Source organism: Sapajus apella, unplaced genomic scaffold (assembly GCF_009761245.1).
Source record: "Sapajus apella isolate SASKATOON/1434 unplaced genomic scaffold, GSC_monkey_1.0 scaffold22, whole genome shotgun sequence".
Lineage (NCBI taxonomy): Eukaryota > Metazoa > Chordata > Mammalia > Primates > Cebidae > Sapajus > Sapajus apella.
The window spans coordinates 19,335,950-19,357,207 of NW_022436962.1; the positions used below are offsets into that span (position 1 = coordinate 19,335,950).

A 21,258-nucleotide genomic window follows, 5' to 3' on the forward strand; every position below is an offset into this window, starting at 1 on the left:
AAGGCAAGAGGAGGCCATTTGCTGTCAGCAGTGCTGTTTAACCCTCTTGAATTCGAAGACAGCTCCTGCCCCTAATTCACACGGATCTCTAAGCTCTGCTTGTTGACTTCCCATTAAGGAAATCTGGTCAGCAGCTCCACTGCTGCTCCACACAGCCTGCAGCTTGCCGAAGAGCTTGGAGCAAGCACATGATTTAATTGTTGATAGAGGGAAATAACGGGTATCTCTAGCAGGTTTTAATATGATCTTAAAATAGGGGGAGAGTTTTCTGTTATGACATTGACATAGAGGCGATGATTTTGAGTAATGCAGGATGATGTGGAGATGCTTTAACATTAAATAAGAGCTATATAAAGGCTTGTCAGAATGAATTCTAATGTGCCATGAGACACTTTGCATACTCTTAAATATGCAAAATGTCTCTTGGCACCCTAGAATTCATTCTGACAAGCCTTTATATAGCACTTATTTAAACTCCGACTTTATTTTTAGGGAACAGGTACTTGGAGATACTCTTTGAATGGAAGCAACAAAGGGCAGTGTTTATTGATTTGGTTCCTTAGTGGGGGGAAAAAAGAAACACAATACAAAAGAGCAGTCAAAAGTGGAAGCTTGTTTAATATTGCTCTACCATCATCCTGAAAGGCATAATAATTTGAGTTACACATCTGAACTGATTGGAGTTACAGAATCATATCTCCTTTTTGCATTTAACAATATATACAATATAAAATAAATACATTTACACAAATGGACATTTGCTGGAGCACACAGTATGGTACACATCACAAAAATATACAATTGATTGCTTTACAGATGTGAAGCCCATCTACAGCTATAGACATGGTTTTATTATTATTATTTTTACTACTGGCTATAATGCAACTCCTGGATTATTATAAGCAGTTTAAATTTTTTGTCCTTTTACGATCTTTGCACATAAGACTGCCATAAAATGTTTTCCTAGGCAGGTAAACAGAGACGCTTAAATAATTAAAATACAATCACCAACACCCATTTTCTCTTCTATAAGAAAAATAGCAGTTTTAAATTTTTTATATCTTTTATGTTATCATTTAAATGCAAAATAGTGGAATAAATACAACAATCTGATCTGATTGAAACACAAGTGTAACTACAAGGAGTCACACAATCATATTGCTTTAAATAAGAACGAACCTAAAAGAAGCAAAATTAAAATTAAAATCATATGGCTAAAACATACACCTTTATAACTTTCCAAAACGTCACATTAAGTAAATGGTCTTGCTTGAAACTTGAAAAGACTTCTCTCTAGTGAGGTTTAAGATGAGCATTTACCCTAAAGCCCGTGCAGTTCTTTTAAATCTACGTTTTAGTTTTATTTCCTATTTGTGAGATACTTAGTCTTTTGCAATGCTGAGAGTTATTAAACTGAAAACTTAAAAAATTGTATCTCGTTTTTTGAACACATCTCCATCTCATGTTTTCAGTTGGTTGGCTCTGACTTCTGAAGCCCAAGTACTTTAATGTGATACAGTGAAAATAATGTATATATTGTATATATTTTATTTATATATAGTGTAGTTGAATAGTAGCAACTTAAACCCTGCACAAACTTTCTGGAAAATAATCTTTTTAAACACTTACATATATAAATAATCTTATAGAATCAGCACCTTTTTTCCCAGGAGTTGTATTTTCTGTTGTTATTTTTAAAGGGATGTGCCAATTTCTGAACTCCTATCACAGCTATAAATTTCAAGTTATTGACCATCTGAATGAATTGCTAATGATGATTTATCTAGAATCACACTACAGTCACTTCTCTACTGAGAAACCACAATCTACAATATAGTCCCATATAGCTAATGATAGATACACAGTATTCCTAGCACTGGGTTGATGTTTCATCAACCCAAGGTATTTTGTTTAAAGCACACAAAGTAGCAATAGTTTTGGAAACGAATCTGCACCAAAAAGTTTTGCAACAACACAGAGCGAGTTAATAACAACATCTGAGAGATGATTGAGTGAAAGCCATATATACAGCATTTAAAAATTAGACTTATCTATATTCTTGAAATATTCAAAGTTTTATTTCTAAGCTATACATTGGTATTCTATAATAAACCATTAGAGAAATTATTCCTTGTTTTGAAAATATTATGATTTTGATGTGTATCTGTTCATAATGAATACTTGTTTGGAGTTTCAATCTCTTAATTATTATTAGGAAGAACCTTATTACTGGTAAGGAATAGAATATACTACTGTAGTCTCCTGAGGAATTGTACATCCAATATTGTCTCTAATTCTACCCTGTGTCTAAAAGCACACACCACAAGAATCCAAACACCACAAGAACAAGACAACAGTCTTTGAATGCAACATAAAATTCAGAAAAGCACAGCAAACATGAAACATTGAAAAGCTGAACTACATTTCTTTTGTTTGTTAGGATTACAATTTTAATTACATCTGTGTACATAGAATAAGACTGTTCACATAGTACAGGGAGCAGCTACTAACACTGGTCCATTGGTATAGCATTTGATGGAGGTTACTGTTTATTGGTTATTCAGCGACTGTAGATTTCGGGGCATCTAATTGATTTCTTCATTAGATTACACCTCTTAACAGTCTGGAACCTGACTGACTTTCATGCTGTGACAATACTGGTTGAAAAGCACATATATTGGCTTAGCTCTTGGTAAAAACTGCAGATTAATTTAAACAAACATTCCTAAATGAATAAACTTATATGGATTAGATTTTAGAATTTGGTCAGGCATTTGCTGTCTTTGATGATTTTTTTTTTTTTTTAATTCTGGCATTTGCCTTATTGCCTCTTAAATGAATACTGGCTCACAGCTCCTTCTGAGACAAGGTCTGTAACTTTGCAAACAGGCAGTATCTCATTCCTAACCACCGTGGCAGCTAGAAATCATATGGCAACTGTACCTCCCAAATAGAGAGGTGCACTCCTGATAATTCTACGGATCTATATCCCATGTGCAGTGTTTATATATGTGACTACTCAGAGTCACTGTAGGTGTAATCTAATCCTTTGTGTCAGTGAACGTTTAGGTAAACTGGAGCTCATGTTAAGAAATTGATGTTTGGGACCAGACTGGCACACAACATAAATTGCATCCGTGATAATATGCACCTTCCCTTCAACTATTGCTTGAGTAAGTTAAATTCCCATATTAATAAATGGCTGAAAAGTGGTAAAGCTGGTACAAAAAAATCTCCATTTGTAAGAAGAAACAAAACATTTTTAAAAATCTTCCTTCAGGATTCATTTGTCCTTCATTATTGTTCATAATTGTTCAAAGCCAGCACAAAATTGCAGTATTCTTATTTCTCTTTAGTATTGCATGAATGAATAAAGCTTAAACTATTCCCTGAAAAAGTTACATAGTAGCTAAACTAACAAATACCTGGAAGACTTGAAAAAACAATTAAGGAATCAAATGGCTGTAACTGATCTAGATGGAAAAGCAATGATAAGAAGCAGCCGATGCAACCTTGCTTAAGTTGTCTAATTAGAGGCTGCTCACATGAAATCTAATACTGCACTCAGTCCATTCGTGTATGTTGCACTGTACTTTTAGGTACGTTGGTTCTCTTTCTTTGATTCCTTAGTCATTGGGGACGGTATGGTTCACAATAAGTTCACTGGCATCCATATTATGGATCTCCATCCTTTGGCAGGGCTGGCTTCCATCTCTCTTCAGTTAGAGACCTCTTTTAAAAGTTCAGCAGCAGAAGGAAGAAAAAGAAAGAATAGAAAGAAGATCAGGAAGAAAGGAAAAGAAAGGGGAAAGGAAAGGGAAGGAGGAAATTATTTTTTTTTTACAACTAAAGCTATTTAAAATTTAGAACAAAAGGGGAGGATGAGGAAAGAGGGAAGAGAGTAGGCAAAGAAAAGAAAGAAGGCAGGCAGGTGGATGAAAAGAAAATAAAGGAGAGGGGAACTAGGAATGAAAGAAGCCAAGAAATAATGGAGGGGGAAAGAAGAAAGAGAAAGAACAAAGAGTAAGAGAAATGTGGGAAGAAAGAGAAAAGAAGATGATAGAGGAAAGTAGAAAGAAACTCATCAGGAAGCTACGGAGGAATCTGAAAGCTGCTTCATAGTCTTGCTGCTAAATTATCAGTGCAGTCTGTTGATTTTTGATGTTGTTAACTAAACTCTAAGTTTCTTCGACATCACTCTTGGGTTTATTTTCCCTTTTTCAACGTGCAGGATGGGAAGGCCCAGGGAGCTTTTAGTCAGACCTTGGCCTCCAGCATTTCCAAAAAAAGTTTGTGCATGGGGACTTTGCCTTCTAGTTTGATGTTGTAGAAATGCTGCACGGCCTTGGTAGAGGTCTGCCTCAGGAGTGGCAGTGTCATCAGCATCTTGCCAGCTCGACGAGGGTCTTCCATGTGCTGGCCAGCTTCATAATCCTGTAGCGCCTCATGTAAGACATCCTGAAGTTTTTGAACGGCTTCAACATCTTCTATGTGCATGGAGTCTGTGCAATGAAGCAAAAGATATAAGTCATCATATTAATAACAAACCTATATAGACTAGAGTTAAAATTAGTTATTTTTGAACTTCTAAGTTTGAAACTGATCTTTTCAGAGCCTCACATTTCTACAATCTATCTCTACATTTCCTTACATAATTTCTAATACTAACTTGGAAGGTGGGAATTATTAGAAAAGATCAATTATTTAAAATGTGTATTTTTCCTCCTCGGGCTGAACAAGAGAAGGCTTTCTTCTAACATATTATAATCTTGACTATTTTATTCATTGCCTCATCTAGGTATATATTCATTCACTCAACAAACAACCATGGAAGGCCATCTATTAAAAGTATTATTCTTAGTGCTGTGTAGGCGAAGGCTGTTTAAAATTCTGATTTTGCTTGCAAAAAGCCAATATTTCCCAAAAAGGAGAAAAAAGTTGATGACTAAGATCCTAAGAACTCCATGTGAATACATGGAATCTAGCGCTCTACAGAAATCACAATAAATTATTTATCCTTTTAAGATATTTAATGTTCTAGTATCAGTTCATTAAAGCATACTGACAGTCTGCTTCCCTGATTAAAAACAAATGGTATCTTCAGATCACTGAGTTCTGAAATATTTTTCACATTTTTAATGGTGAACTTTGCCCTTAAATGACAAATTTGAAAATCTAATTCAATCAAGCAAAGAAAGGGTTAACAAGGTTGCCACAATTATTCTTGTGAGAAATGTGAGATGTGGGGAAAAAATAAAAGTTACAGCTCCAGCTCTAAAGCAGACACTTAATTATATACAAGTTTGAATCATTTAGCACGTTTTATTGATTCTGATGACAGTTTATCTGTTAATTACACATAATGGAGTCTTTGGGGGATTCTTCATGTTTAATAATTCTAGTTCTCTGAAAATGCTGAGCTCTAAGATATATGTAGTTAGCCTAATCTTTCATACAATTCAAACATAGATCACATGAACAAAAAGAGGGAATGTAATTTAAAATCAAGTGGCTAAACATATAATAAGAAACATGGCAAAGTAATTAAAAGATAGATGGATATAACTAGGAACATATCTTAAAAATTTATTTGTATTTTATTTAGTGTTCTTTTTTTTCCTTTACATTGGCATTTCGAATCATGGCACCACATCATTGGTAAACTGACCACTATTAACAATAGGTAGTTTAATGACAACCCCTGAAAAAAATTTTGAATAATCTGGAATAAAGTTGCTTATTGCTTAACACTCAATTTCTGCCTGGCAGAGCAAAAAAGAAGGAATTTTTCCAAGTGGGAAATAGTGTTGATAGTGGTGCCCTGGAGCAGGACTCAAGTCACTCCCCAACATACGCCTGGCCTTTCCCTGTGGAGTGTTTCTCCCCAGCTTCTCTCCAGTCTGGTTCCTCTCAGCATGGCAACCTCATCCACCTCCTGTAGTGCTCTTAGTAACAAACATAATTTCTAAAGTTGTCTAAGAGTTGGCAAAGTTAGGGACAGAAAAAACAGTCATAGAGATGATGGCAACATGCTCTGATAGTCTTTCTCTCTGTTTTTGCACTGTATTGCTACCTGAAAGAAAAATGGGGGGTATGGGTTAACACTGTGGTGAGTCTTTAGGTAGACAAAAGACTGCAATAAGGATCTTGTGCATAAGGGAACAGAGATGAGTTGGACTTTCCCCACTTATCCGGAGTCTAATGATTAGCTCTCTCCAGGAAAACAGGAATAGATGGAAGGAGAAAATGGGAATTACACGCTGCAGTGAAAAGTCAACCTTGAAATAACTATTTTCCAACTAGACAAAAAAACAAAAAAAAAACCACACCGGAATAAAAGTAATACATTTACCAGTTATTTAGCACCTTATTTCAGGTGAATGTGGCCTCATTTTACCTCCCCAAACCCTAGAAGACAGGTGGCACTGGTAATATGTGTCAGACTCACGTTTAAATTCAGGATTCTTCAAATCAATCATGCTGCTAGAATACAGAACACTAAACATGCATTCCCTTAAAAAATGAGATGAACTATTCTCTAAACATGTCCCATTCAAACTCCCATCTTCATCAGCCATCTTTATAACATTCCTAATGAAGACATTGACAGGCGTATATTAAGTACGTAGATTCTCCTTGACAACAGGCAAAACTAATCATCGTCTTTTAAAAATTTTCCTAAGTATGTCTCCAAATTCTATCCTGTGGTCCTGTTCTAGTAAGAACAATACAGGATAAACTTCCCTTTCCTACATGGCGTATCTTTAAATGCTTGAAGTCAGCTGCACAGTTACCTTGGCCCTACCCCTAGTCTTGCCTTTCCCACTACTCTTGCCCAGCAGGAGATATATTATAGGATGTCACAGGAAATGAGGCGAGAACAAATAGCAGAGAGATATGCTCACAAACAGCAATTAAGACTTCAAACTATTCTTTAAAGGCTGTGATTTAGCATGAGAGATTTAAAAATGATTTAATCAAATTACTATGATAATTTAACTTCCCATTTGCAGAAAAGATTCTAACTCATTTTAGCTTTACCCATTCTCAGATCTGCTAATACTTTAAATGCAAACTCACTAAATCTGAACTATTTAATTAGACAATGATTCAGCTGGCAGACTGCTGAAGAAAATATTAATCTCCATTAGGGATCCTAGTTCAAGTTCTGGATCTGTGGTTTGAATCTCTGTTTTGTTCTTTTGGTTAAATTTACATGTTGACACCAGGCTCAATAGAACTGGTATTAATGTATGTAATTATTTAGTTTTCATTGTTCATGTTAGTTTCTTTTTAAGTAGGCTTTAAAGGAAATAGTGCTAGTGTTTGTGCTAATGGGAACCAGCTAACCTTAATAGAAATCGTGAGTTTATGAACTAACTAGACGGGATTAGGCTACATATTAGAAACACTGGGCGAGGTCTTAAAAAACTTGGATACTGGCCCCAGGTCTAATAAGTCCGAGACCAGAACTAGGATATCAGCATTGCTAAAAATCTAGGTAGTTCTACTGCCAAGCCAGGATTGAGAACAACTGCATTAGACAATAAGACAAACAAATACTATTCTAAAAGAATCAAGATTTCAAAAGATGACCAGAGTGTATATGACTGAATTTAAACCTGAGACTGACATGTATTACCAGTGCCACCTGTCTTCTAGGGTTTGGGGAGGTAAAATGAGGCCACATTCACCTGAAATAGGTGCTTAATAAGTGATATATGTATTTTTATTCTGATTACATATAGGCAACACATATAATGGTCTATATATTAAGTCTCAACACCTAATAATAAAATAGAACCTTATCATAACATCCAATATTTTACTCTGTGGAAGGGATCCTAAAGAAATGTGTCTAGTTCAGATCTTTACTTTGGAAAGATAGCTAAATATCAGCATCCTTACTGCTGCAAATTTAGTAAGGCTTAGAGCCACGGAAAAAGAAAATTTTATTTTTATATCCTCCCTGGAATAAAATACTGCCCTTCTCTATGATAAAAAATATTAATCACTGAGGGCACAGGCTTAGCTACTCCAAAATACCTAAGTCTTGCTGGGAACCTTCTTCAGGACTTTTAGACCATTCTTGGCAATACTTTCTCAATGGTGCCAAATCTCATTTTGAGTATGGAATTGAATATTAGATACAGACACAGTATATTCAGAGTCAAGCCTAGTATATAACATAAACCGTCAGTGTAAACTTTTCTGTGAAACACAGGATTTTGTTTGTAAACTGCCTACATAAAGATGGGTAGTAAGGGAAGGATGAATGGGACTCTCTCCAATCACTGAATGAATGAATGAAACAGAATGTGATGGAAAGAATTGAGAATTGGGAAAAGGTCTATTTCTATGAAAGAATTTGTATCTTTGAATTTCCATATGCAATATACATGGCACCTAACAGAGTGGTTCTTCAGATAGCAGTTGGCTGGGTACTGAGGAAGACTGGTTGATTGCCATTGCAAATTGACTCTAAGTTAACATAGATAGTAGAATTTTTTAAATTATACTTCAAGTTCTGGGATACATGTGCAGAATGTGCATGTTTGTTACATAGGCATACGTGTGCCATGGTGGTTTGCTGCACCCATCAACCCGTCATCTACATTAGGTATTTCTCCTAATGCTATCCCTCCCCTAGGACCCCTCACCCCTCTACAGGCCCCAGTGTGTGAATTTTTTTAACCGCTCCAAATGTTCGCATTAAAAAAACAGAGCAACTAGATGGCAAAACTAAAAACTCAGGGACATCTACAGAAAAACTAGGTGACAAGGTATTCCCAAAATATACATACATTCACTCACACACACACATATACACAGCGCCACAATTATGTCTATGTGTCTGCATCCCCAGCTCTGTACTTATGTAGACAGGTGATGTTGGCCTGGGAAGAAGGGCCAACCCTGGAAGGTACTTCAAGTGTGCAGGCTGTAATCTGATTCTAGGCTTCAGTCAGTAAATATTTAAAATGAACATGGAACATTTTGTCACACCAAATAGGAAGGATATTATCTCCAGCTACTAGGTTATTAAAAAAGATTTCAGAAACCAACCCGAAGATGTTCCCACTGACAAAAATGGGACAATTTGAGTTTCCAAAAGGATTATAATTGCAATTGATTGAAATCCATTAAACGTGTTTGAATACATGTGTTTATAATAGTTTTTTTAAAAAAATAGGACACCAATTATTCACTGAGAAAGCTAGTAAAGAGAAATAATGAAGCATTTATACTACTTTTCCTAAACAAATTGTATCACTGATAGCCAAATAAGAGATAAGAGAAAGCATTATTTTATACATATCCCACCTGCTGAATGAAAAGAGGAAAAAAGACAAAATTACAAATCACTATTTTTCAACCCCCAGTGATTGATTAATTTAGGTGATGAATGCCAACAGTTGCTAACATCACAAAAAAGAGACAAAGTGAAACAAGATGGATCTCGTGGTGAACAACACATCACTTACAGGTGCCATAGGCCTAGAACCTGAGTCTGATTAAGTCTGCAGATCCAGCTGCCATTTTGCACAAAATGCAAAGGGCAGAAAAAACATGATGAACTTCTCCAAGACTATGCAATCTTCAAAATCCAGACAGTGAAAAACCCTGTAGGTCAAACGCCCTGGCATCTTCAACTAATAAATTGTAAGAAAAATAAAATGAAGGAGGAACTTTGGAGAATAGACTTAAAAATGCATCCATAATTTTTTATGAGTAAATGAGCAAGACTAAAGTGTAGTAACTAAGTATACACATTTATTTAAAAAACTATAGTAAAAGGAAGTGATGACTATAAAACTCAGGGTAAGGTAGTGATTAGTTTTGTGGGAAGGGAAGAGGCTGAGATAGGAACAAGACACCTGAAGGGCTTTCCGGGGTTATGTTGCAAGTTTTATTCTTGATCTTGCCCATATACTCATTGTGGTGGGCTGAAAAATGGCCATGAAGATGATATTCAGATCCTAATCTCTAGTACTTGTGAATGTCACCTGCTATGGCAAAATGAACTTTGTAGATGTGATTAAGTTAAGGATCTTGGTAGGGGAGATTATCCTAGATTATTCAGGTAGGCCCTCAATGAAAACAAAAGTGTCCTTGGAAGCAAAGGAAGAAGGTGGCAATGTCACCACTGAGGTAAAATGCTACACTCCTGGCTTTAAAGATGGAGGAAGGTGCCCTGAGCCAAGGACTTCTGCCCTTGGAGCTGGAAAAGGCCTGGAAACAGATGTTTCCCAAGAGTCTCCAGAGGGAGCGAAACCCTGTCCATACATTGTCTTATGCCTAGCAAAACTGATTGACTTTTGACATCCAGAACTGTAGGAATATATATGTGTCATTTAAATCCATCAGGTTATGGTCATTTGTTAATGCAGCATAAGAAACTCATATACTCATTAAGGTCTATATTTTTGTGTAATTTTTTGTGTGTTTTCTTTTGCATTAAAATGCTGAGATAGATAAAAAGAAAGAAATTTCGGATGGAATGGTCTCTTCTGGATAGTAACGAATCAAGCAGAATTCTGTGGAGGCTGTAGAAACAGGTAGCAGAAATATCAAGGAAGCTTTTCAGATATCGAGTAGGAAGCTGAATAAAAAAATGTCTAGGTTTGTTCCAACCTAGAAATCTTATGATTTTAATATTGAAAACAGTAATAATAATTCTGATTTTTCTGCTTCACCATGATGACAATAATAGAACTTTCAATTTCACGGCTCTCCATTAAGATACCTTGAGGTTTTTTTTTTTTTTTTCCTCCTTTCCTGCTGTGACTATAAAGCTAGCTTTCTTTAACATTTACATCAGCCACACAAATCACTGTGACTGTATTTATATAAAATGTTGAACCACAGAAAATCTCCATGGTCATGGTTGTGGTTTCTTTCCTTCAGGCTTTCCTTACAAATCCCAAATTACTGTTAATTTTGTTATGTTTACTTTGCAAAATGGGATTTACCCAAGAGGTCTTTTCTATTTTCCTATAATTACTCAAAGCCCTCTCTCTCTCTCTCTCTCTCTCTCTCTCTCTCTCTCTCTCTCACCACCCCCACCCTGCCCAAATCTTTTCTCTCTTTCCAAACACTTTTCCAGGGGCTTTCTAACTCATTTTGTTAAAGTCATAAAGACAATTACAGTGTATTGGGTAATGAATGTTGATATCCATTTGGGTGGTGAATAGTTCAACATTCTACAACATCATAGATGATCTGCACCATGCTAATGACCTTTTGTAACAGAGTTCATTATATTAAAATATATAGATGAAAATAATGTTATGCTATAATCATTCCCTGGAAATAAGCAACTGCAGAGTATTTTATGTGCTTATTGCCCAGGTAATAAACACATATTACCCAAGTATTTACCCAGGTAAATATTGGAAGGGTGAAGCTATTTGCATCAAATATTTCCTATACCATGCCAAGATGGAGTGACCATTGAACATGAAACATTTAAGAGCCAGCTTTTATTTTTTTTACCTAAAAATTACAATACTGTAATATGTTTAAAATTTGAGGGTTGTATTAAATTTTTTAAAGCTCACTTCCAAAATATATTATTCTAAATAAAATAACCCAATGAAGGCAAACTTGAGTAAAAATCAAAGAAAAGTAAAGTAGGAGATGGAAGGTTGTAATTTTGATTTCTTATTTACCTAACACTATTACTTATGGTTTGTTCTGGGTAAAAATTAGGAACAAAGCTCTACCTGCCACACAAAGCTTACATATATTCATTTCTCATAGAATGTTACAATTTCTTGATAAACATTTCATGTCCAATTCTGTTGTCACTTTTCTGGGTAGTTTTATAGTCTTCTAATGCCAAGAAGATGGCAAGATAGAGGAAGTGGGCAGGAAATTCTCAATCAAATTGAAAATACTAATTTAGGCTCCCAGATATGAAATTGTAATGGGTAAAATGTTCTGCATTAATCCTTTTAAAAACATGTATATAATTATTGTGGAATAGAAATAGCTTATTGATAGCAAAGGACAGAAGGTCCCACCTTCTGCCTCATAATAGCCACGCATGATTATCAGCTTTCTTCACATACCTGTAAATATATATTGGACATGTCTACTGCACAGGTATGTTGTGGGAATCAAATAAGAGAGTCCCTAGAAGAAGCTTTAAAAAGGAAATATCTACAGAAAGATTCTGAAAAAGGATACTCCTTTGACTAGCAGCTAAAACTATCTCCAGAACATCAAATCAACAAATTGTCAAAATTTTGTAAAACTGGCTAAGGCCCAGTTTTACTTTACATACACACACACACAACACACACAACACACACACACATATGCATGTATATATACATGTATCAAACCAAACTGGCCACCTTTACTTAAAAGTAATCTAAAATGTTTAGGCCATTTAAGGGATATTAGACATTATTTAATTCACCTGCCTTATTTTACAGATGAGAAAACAGTTACGCACATATTTAGGCCTCCTTCCCAAAGGAGGTGAAATTTGGAATTAGAGAGTAGAAAACATTCTTCTTTTTAGGCACAAAGCGTATATATGCATAAATGTGTGTACACATATGTATATGTGTGTGTATATATATGTCCTAAACAGATGATATTACTATTTCATTGGGTGGTTATTACGAAAACAATATCAAAAAAGGCTTCCCTCATAGTGATGATAAAAACACACTCAGCCAAACCTATACTGAGGGTCCAAATATCCTAATTAAATATGGTGCCCATTCCAGTATCCTACAGCAATCATAAACTTTCTATACCTTGGAATTAATTATACAACTCTGCATACATAACCATTTGTCCTTAAGAACAGAATGCTGTCATGAAGTTGTTATTATTTTAAATTGATAACCAAATCATTACTTGTAGCATAATATCAATAGGTGCTATTATTATTCTGGAAACAATGTGTAGAAGTAATAAAACTCGAAACATGTTTATTCTTGAATGGATTGGGCTCACCTGGCTTCAGGCTGGGATAGGGCAGGGGTGACAAAGGCTGGGATGTGAGTGGCTACTTTAGGGATTGAAGGTCTTATGACTTGAGCAACAGAGAATGGTCAGACTAAAGTGATTCATTAGCTTTAACTGCTTTCAATCTCACAGTATATAATTCCAAACAAATTCTTAACATAAGAATCAAGAGATCCAATCAAGAGAAATAAATCCCATTATATAATCTTACCTAGGTGCTTATAGAAATATTTTACTATATTTTCTAATACAGAGATGAAATTAATTATAGAATCATAGAATTCCAGAATTGGAAATAATTTGAAATTAGTCAAACCTCTTGTTATATGCATGAAAAAACTGGATCCTAAGAATTACAATATTGTGACATAGAGTTTTCCATCCCACAGAGATATATCAGGGATGCAATAATTACCCAAGAGCTTGTTAATACTCAAAAATAAGAGAATACATGGCTTAAATGAGCCTGTAAGTTTCTTATCGTCAAAAGTAATTGGAACTATTATTTAGGGTTTTCAAAGATTTGAGCATGAAAACTGCAGAATTATAATAGTTCATGACATATTGTTTCATTCATATACATGAAAAGAGAGTTTCCAGTGATGTTCTGGTATTACAAGTATTCCTGAATTCACTTATGACAGAAACAAAGCTACAAAAAATATGACAGCCATTATCAGGAAGCCAAATGCCTTTTTTCCAAGCATAAGCACAACATTTATAATTATTGAATAAAGACAGATGTTTAAAATAAGGTAAAATTAAGATAAAGGAGACAATGGTTATTATCATCTACATCCATGCAGGAAAAGCTAGGATATCTACCTAAATTACACTGAAATAGATCTTCTTTTTTGCATGAAAAGTTACTTAATCTGGAGTTCCTAAACACACACACACACACACACACACACACACACAGAAATCACAAAAAATCAAGCCATTTAGGGTGTCTAGAGTATTACGATATTTTTATACTGATATGTGTATGGGCAGTTTAAGAAAACCACATTGGATCTAAGCAAGTTCAAATCTACATTCAATATTGGATCTACAACTTTATTGCTGTGCTCCAAATAACAGAAACGGAATAAATAACATAGTAGTAGTATCAAAGAAAATTACTTCCTGAGTTGTTTGCCCCATACTAAAATGATGGGGCTTGCAGGTTAGATGGGCGAAGAAAAGGCCATAATTACACAACACAGTAGAAGTGGCACAATTTAGAAATTAAAATAGTACTTAGAGCACTTAATCAGTTATTCTTTAGTATGAACTCTGATTCAATTGATTTTTCTTGGTATTGAGGGGCTAAATGAATGATGGAATCACCTGTAAGAACATTTTGGGACAGACTTTTTTTTTTAAAAAAATGCTATGCTACTCAACTACCGTGATAAGAGAAAAACGGAGAGCTTGTTGACTATTTCTGACTTTAGACGTGAAAAGTAAATAAACTGGTTGTTTAACGGCTTTCTAATCATCAGTCACTGCTGTGAGATAGTCACTTCCTCTCCCAGAAGCAGAATATGTGGATTAGGACATTTATCTTTCAGAAATATTAATGCTTATACTTCTAAGCAACAGAGACAGAAATGCTGCTACTAATTAATTTATGTACTCTAAATTATAATACTTAGTCATAAAGTATACATCCAACATCTAAAATCATATGATTTTAGCAATTTTGTTGATAAAGTTTTAGCATTGCTCAGCATTCATGGTTAGTTAATAATTTTAAAAAGCGATTTGAAACATTAAAGATATAACACAGGCTTAGTACATTTTAAAAACAATTAACCAAGTAAATGTTTTAAATTAGAATTGTTTCAAGATTGCCAAGAAAAAATTCTTCCCAAAACCACTGTTATAAAATATTTCATCTAATTATGAGAGATGCTATAAAGTGAAGTCCATACAAACTAATAAATCCTCAGAAAATTTCTCACTTTGATCTTCTGGAGAGGGAGGGCAGGGGTTTCTTCAGGGTTTATAATAACAATGTCATTTGTCATAGGGAATCATATTTTATAATTTCACGGGAGAGTAGGAGAAGAGGGGTGCATGGTATGAGGAAGAGGGTTATATTCACAATTAAAACTGTGAAATGCTAAACTCTATTATGAAGACAAATAGGAAAGTACAACTTCATTGTTGAAAACAATTTCTCTCCTATCAGTCCAAGGATTCATGCATCAATATTGTAGATGAACTGTTAATTACAAAATCAATTAAAAATTATTTCTAAAAACAGTCACGCGTCCCTGGCTCTCATGGGGGCAATTTGGGCAGAAGGTCTCATCTCACTAGGACCGCGCCAAATCACAAAGTCGTCATCCACAAGTAAGCAAAAGCAATCTGGTTTTTCATTTTTCAGCGCGGCTGAGCCCAGCCTGAGATTGATCGTCACATATGGCCCCAGAAAACAAACTGTCAATACCTTGAATGCTGCAGAATTTGAACAAATAGCCGTCCGCCCATTCAAGCCACTCATTGCATCCCATTTAACAGATTTTATTGACAGTTTCCTTCTTGTAATTAAAGGGAAAACTACTGGCCGGCAACCAAGATAAAGTTCAAAGATAGGGTCAAAACAAAAGCAGATGGAGGGGCACGGTGTGACTGTCAATGGTACCTAGCATCAGAGCATGTTATTGACACACAGGTATCTAATGATCGGCACATCATTAAGGAGGGATCTATCCTGAACTTTATGCAAATGCTAAAAGAGACTTAAGACCATAATAAAGCATTAAGAGAGGCACAAAGGGAAAAACAACAAAGCACCAACGATTTTTACTTATCAGAGGTTGCTCTCTATTTTAGCACCTTTCAGTTCAAATGTACAGAACAGTTTTTCCCGTAATTCTTAACCCTTACTGCATAGGCAGAATTTGACTTCGACTTCTAAAGAACTCTGGAATGTAAGAAAATAGTAATCTTTGATAACCCAAACTCAAAGCAACATGAAATATATTTTCCCAATTGCATAATTTGCGTTTTTGAGGGAAAAATGGTTTGTGTGTATCAATTCCCTTGTTTTAACTTATGTGTAAAAGACAATGGAGCTAATTTTGTCCCGGGAGTGTCCATTTATACTATTCCTACAGAAGCTTTTGCTTTGCTATGATTCAAATTAGTAGATGCATTAGTTGATAAAAGTTTCAAAGCATTCAATAAGCAAGTCAAATGAAACTAATTCCTTTTAAGTATATTTTTCCTATTTCTAACTTCCCACTAGAAAGTGATACTGGTTATAATTTTTATAATTTTGCTGACTCATACAAAATTTACAAACTAGGTCTAGCAAATCCCTAAAGAAGGTAAGGAGAGTGATAAAACTGACATATAATAAAATATAACAATGACCATGTCGATATGCCAACCTGAATTAGCAAGAGCTATAGCTTTGAGGGTGACAAATTCTTCTTTCTCCAGCTTCATGCTCTTGTATTTCTTTACCAGCTGCAGGATAGCATTATTTAGATCAAGAAGGCCTGCTAATTTGGACTGGTCTTCATCCATTATATAATCGTCTGCATAGACAAGTTCATCCTCAAAGGAAAGAGATCGGTATACGACACCAAGGATCAAAATTTCCATCCAAGCACTCTGCAGAAGGCTCATCTGGTCCGCCAGGGACAGCGTGGAGAAGCCTGCATGGAAAAATGGGCAGATCAAGTTACTTTAAAGCCATAATTTCATAATGCAACATTAGTTTCATATGGTAGCCGGCTTCTGCATCACTGCTCAAAATTATGCTGAGCTTTGATTAGAAGCTCTTAAAATTTTCCCTGAATCACTCTGCAAACAGCAAAATGAAAGTCACAAACCAGCTTTTTCAATTTGTGAGTATTTTCTATAAGCTTTATAGACACAGCTTAGGGGAATATAATAGAAATGTAGTTTTCTTTCATTTGAGAAGAAAATACCATGAAATTTTTATACTTGATTTCTGGTGCAAGTCATCTATCTCATCTCTAAAAACTACTATTGATAAACAGAATGAAAGTTAAAAAAAAAAAAAGCTAAAAAACAAAGGTAAACAAACAATTTAGGCCACAGAGCTCAGCACACCATGGAAACATTTCTATATGATATTAATAGTTACAAACACAATGGATAATGAGTTAACAACTAGGGAAGCTTTCTTGATTGGCTATTTCCCCCCACTGATATTTAATATGAATTTCCTTTAAAATTAGTGATAATTGGCATCAAAGAAAGTGGAATACTTAGCAGCCTGGCCTCCTCACCAAATAGAAAAGCCCCATTCACTATTGTTATTAAGATCCAGATATTTAAAAAATTAAATATAAATGTAGCAGGGTTTGGTGCCAAGGAGTCGGATTCTGAATATAAATATTGGCTCCAATTAGCTACTGGCTCTTTCACCCTGAGCAAGACCAATTAACTTGTATCTTAAATTTTGTATTTGGGAAATGTAAAATATCACCTACCTAAACATTAAGTTTAACATGCAATTCATTAAGTGCTGTATTATTAATATGTTATTTTTATCTGACTTATCTAGCTGATCAATTCTTTTCTGCAAATCTGGGATGCATTCACACATGCACATTTAAAGTCCTTTCTGAGCTGGAGAAAACATATGCAAAAAAATTAAAAATGTTCAATAGAGAAAGATGAAGCAGTGCAATTGAGGCTACTTGGGAGTGAAGATGTATATTTATATGTCAGAGAGACTAGATCTGTATTCTAAAGTGAAGATACTTGATGATCAGATGCTTTTCCCAAGTCCTAAAAAGCAAATGCTACTTAAAACTTCACTTTTATTTCCAAGTATATACCTAAGACTTCTAAGGGTAACCCCCCACCCCATGGTTTCTGAGGAGAGTGTTGCCATCATTTAAGGTCCTGCCACCAGTAATTCTACAGGAAAGGAGGATCATTTTTAATAATGCAACTTAAGACATCTATTTTTGCTCCCTTTCTAGACATTATTACCCACATCATAAATACCCACTGATGCCCAGCCTTTTTAGGCTGCTGCTGATGGTCACTGTTGCTGTCCTTTTCATTCATATCAAATTGTGCATATCCCATATGATACTAGAAACTGCAGCACGGTAAAGAAAAGGAAATGATTTCCTGACCTATTGGTGAAAACTGGTGGTTTGCCATTTGGTACCATTAATTATAAGCGCTTAATAAAATCAGACGGGACGAGTCAAGCTTTTCTTAAGGGAGTCTTTAGGGCATATTTAAAAAATGCATTTCTTTCATTGTTTATTAAGGTGCTACACATTATGTGACAGGATTTCTTTTGGACTGGCTGTGTAAGTCTTTTTTTCTTATTCTGTTTTTGTCATTGCATTTGGGGTTAAATTAATATCCTTTTAGAGATATAATAGAGGATAACATTTTAAACAGTGATTCAACAGAGAAAGTATTTAACCTGAATAGGTTTGGCTGCAGGTGCTTTTAATTTTAACAATGTTATATTCACAATAAACAGAAAATCACACTGCTCTTTTTTCTATCCCCTTCCAAGGAAAAAAGGTGAAATGTAAATCCAAATATCTACCTCAAGAAAACATACTAAGTGGGAATTTCTTGTGTAAATTAAAAGACCAAAAAATCATCTAGAAAGTTGTTATGAGCAAAAAAGGAATGCATCTTTTCAATTGGCCGGAGTTTTCTTGTTCCTTTTCATGCTCCCAAGCCGCAGTTTTTCTGCAGCAGCAGATGGACAGAGCGTGTAGCCTGCAGCACCTTCCTGTGACAGCCCTATTCTCCCTCCCAGACACTGCTGTTAGTAAATAGATTTACACATTCTCCAATCTCCACACATCTTTCTGCCGAATAATTAAAAGCAGGATGATTAGTTTATTGAGTGGAAGGAGGAACTTTTTTATTGAGGTCCATCCACGATTTTATCAGGGCCAGCACTTTTACGGTTGTCAGGGGGGTGCAGGCATCCAATTTTTCTTATCTGCCTGATTAATACAAACGCTGTTTCAGGACGCATTAATTAACAGATACAAATCTACGTTCTCATGGAAGGATCAATACGGAGAAGAAAAGAGGCATCAATGTGAATTTAGTGCTGATGATGGAGAAGGCACGCTATCGACATTTACGTGCACGGAAACTTTAAAGTTGCACCAGGCCCCCTTTGTCCCTGTGATTTACAAATTAACAATGTTCCAGCCATAACAACATTTCACACATTTCTTTGGGGTTTAATTAAGCAAAAAAAATAAAATTTCATTTTTAAAGTTGATCCTGCAATTTGTTCTATGTTGATGGGGGGTGGGTGGGTGTGTGTGTGTGTGTGTGTGTGTGTGTGTGTGTGTTTTTATCCCTCCTGTATAACTTTTTTCTTTTGCTTTTCTATGAAATAAGGAAAAAAGGTGAAGAAAAGGCTCTTTTTTTTTTTTGTCACGGAGCATGAAGAGATGGATATAGCACAAAAGGTTTGACAAGTTTGCTTGCCTGATATCCTCAAGTATATTTCAGCTGATTAACGGAAGTATATTTTTTGCAAATCCACGGGAAAAAGAACAATCCATGCTTTCAAAAATAAAAGTCTGAACTTCTATCTTTTTTTGGTCTAGAAATTACTGTCTCATTTTAACCCTTTCCTACCACATCACCGAAATCTGGAAGCTAGTACAAAGCACTCTCCTGCCCAAATGCCTGAGCAGCAGTTAGACGGACTTGTTAGGAGATAGATAGTCATGTTCACCTGGTCGCTAAGGAGGCCAAATACATAACAGAGATTTTATCTTAATTCCATAAAATTATTTTACCTCTCCTTTAGGAGTGCCAGCTATATTGCACATACATAAAAACACATGGATAAAATAACATTTTTATCAATAGACCTGAGCACTGTATAAAATTCTAAATAAACAAAGCCTAAATGAAAATGCATGTTTTAATAAGCTGAGTCTAAGAAATTTTCTTAAACCATAATTGCTCTATTGGCTTACACATGCTCATATCCAAATGATAATTACTTGTTTTTATCAGGCATTTAACGGTATTTTATAGCTCTTGGCCTATAAGTTAGAGGTCTTCATCATCTGTGATATTTAGCTATCTTTGGAGGGAAACCTCTTTCCCAAGTGAAATAAAATATGCTTTGCAGTTGTCCCGTGTGAACTTCATGTTTTGTACATCCCGGGATCTTAATCTTTGGCGTGTGACAGGTTATAGTTTTAAATGTTCAGCCGTATTACAGCTTTTTAAAATACACTGATACCATGGCACATTTTTTCTTCCCCAGCTACAGCCCATTCCGTGCATATCACTGACAACTGGATCTCTCTTCATCTCTGTCCCAGAGTCAGTGCCATTGAATGTATCTCAGGCATTCTGCTAGCACAATGACTCTCTACCTTGACCCGCAGTTAAATAGCATGTTTATCTGCAATGCAGTGTGCTCCAAATAAACCAGATGACAGTTGGGAATATCATCATTTGGAAGGATTGAAAAGCTTCTCGAGAGGCAGGTACCCCTGAGGTAATAGGCTTGAAGAAAGCATGTTTTGTGCCAGCGTCTTGCCTTCTTCTACTGGAAACTTCGGAGGTTGACAGTGGTGCCATGGGCACTCATCAAGCACTCTTTTTTTAGCCTGGCAAACTGATGCACTTTGCAGTCAACTTACAAAAAAGGCTAAGCATTTGAAAGTGTGAAGGGCAAAAAATATCTGACGGCTAGTCTTCAAAAATACACTTTCATTTCAGAAAGCATAAATGTTTATTTCCTGAACAAAGTGTTGACAGAAATAGGCTGCAGCGCAGGCATTTGGGTTTAACCCCTGCTAGGCATTTTCTTCTCGGCTGCTCTCTTGAAATAGAGAGCAAGCATTTTAAATCTTCAGGGCGTCTGTTAATATCAGTGAATCATGGCATTGATTTACCTGATCACAGTTTTTGAACTGTAGTTTTTCTGTTCCACAAAAAAAAAAAAATAACATTTTTCAACAAATAGCATCTCATGCTAGAATTTTAATTATGCCATAATGACTCACTGAGATCACAAACGAAGTTCATTTTGAGAAGCTGATTGAGCAACGTGACATAAGCTAGATTTTGTCTCCCATACAAATAAACCTAATGTTTACAGGAAACAGAGAAAAAAAGAGTAACATTGGCACTAACATTTCGTCTTAGCTACCAATAGACACACAGATGCATAACCCTTGTTAGAGATAAACTTTTTTTGTATTTTTAAGCCAGATGTTCTTTTCACATATGGGGCAGACATACCACTTTGTCCTATGATTCACAAAACACACA

At 35.4% G+C, this 21,258-nt stretch overlaps 1 protein-coding gene and 1 long non-coding RNA gene across 10 annotated transcripts in view; one reads left to right on the top strand and one right to left on the bottom strand.

Moving 5' to 3' along the window:
- The window catches only part of LOC116558580, a 44,740-nt gene extending 25,506 nt beyond the window's left edge, over positions 1–19,234 (top strand). The window contains exon 3 of the long non-coding RNA XR_004272080.1: positions 18,973–19,234. This is a non-coding gene — a long non-coding RNA (uncharacterized LOC116558580). The remainder of the gene's footprint in view (positions 1–18,972) is intronic.
- ESRRG (estrogen related receptor gamma) overlaps positions 594–21,258 on the bottom strand; it is a 640,029-nt gene continuing 619,364 nt past the window's right edge. For all 9 annotated transcript variants that reach the window (XM_032288597.1, XM_032288602.1, XM_032288596.1 and 6 more), the window contains 2 exons: positions 16,374–16,643; positions 594–4,502 (listed from right to left, as the gene is read on the bottom strand). In XM_032288597.1, coding sequence (XP_032144488.1) covers positions 4,258–4,502; positions 16,374–16,643 — 515 coding nt within the window. In that variant the 3' untranslated portion in view covers positions 594–4,257. The remainder of the gene's footprint in view (positions 4,503–16,373; positions 16,644–21,258) is intronic.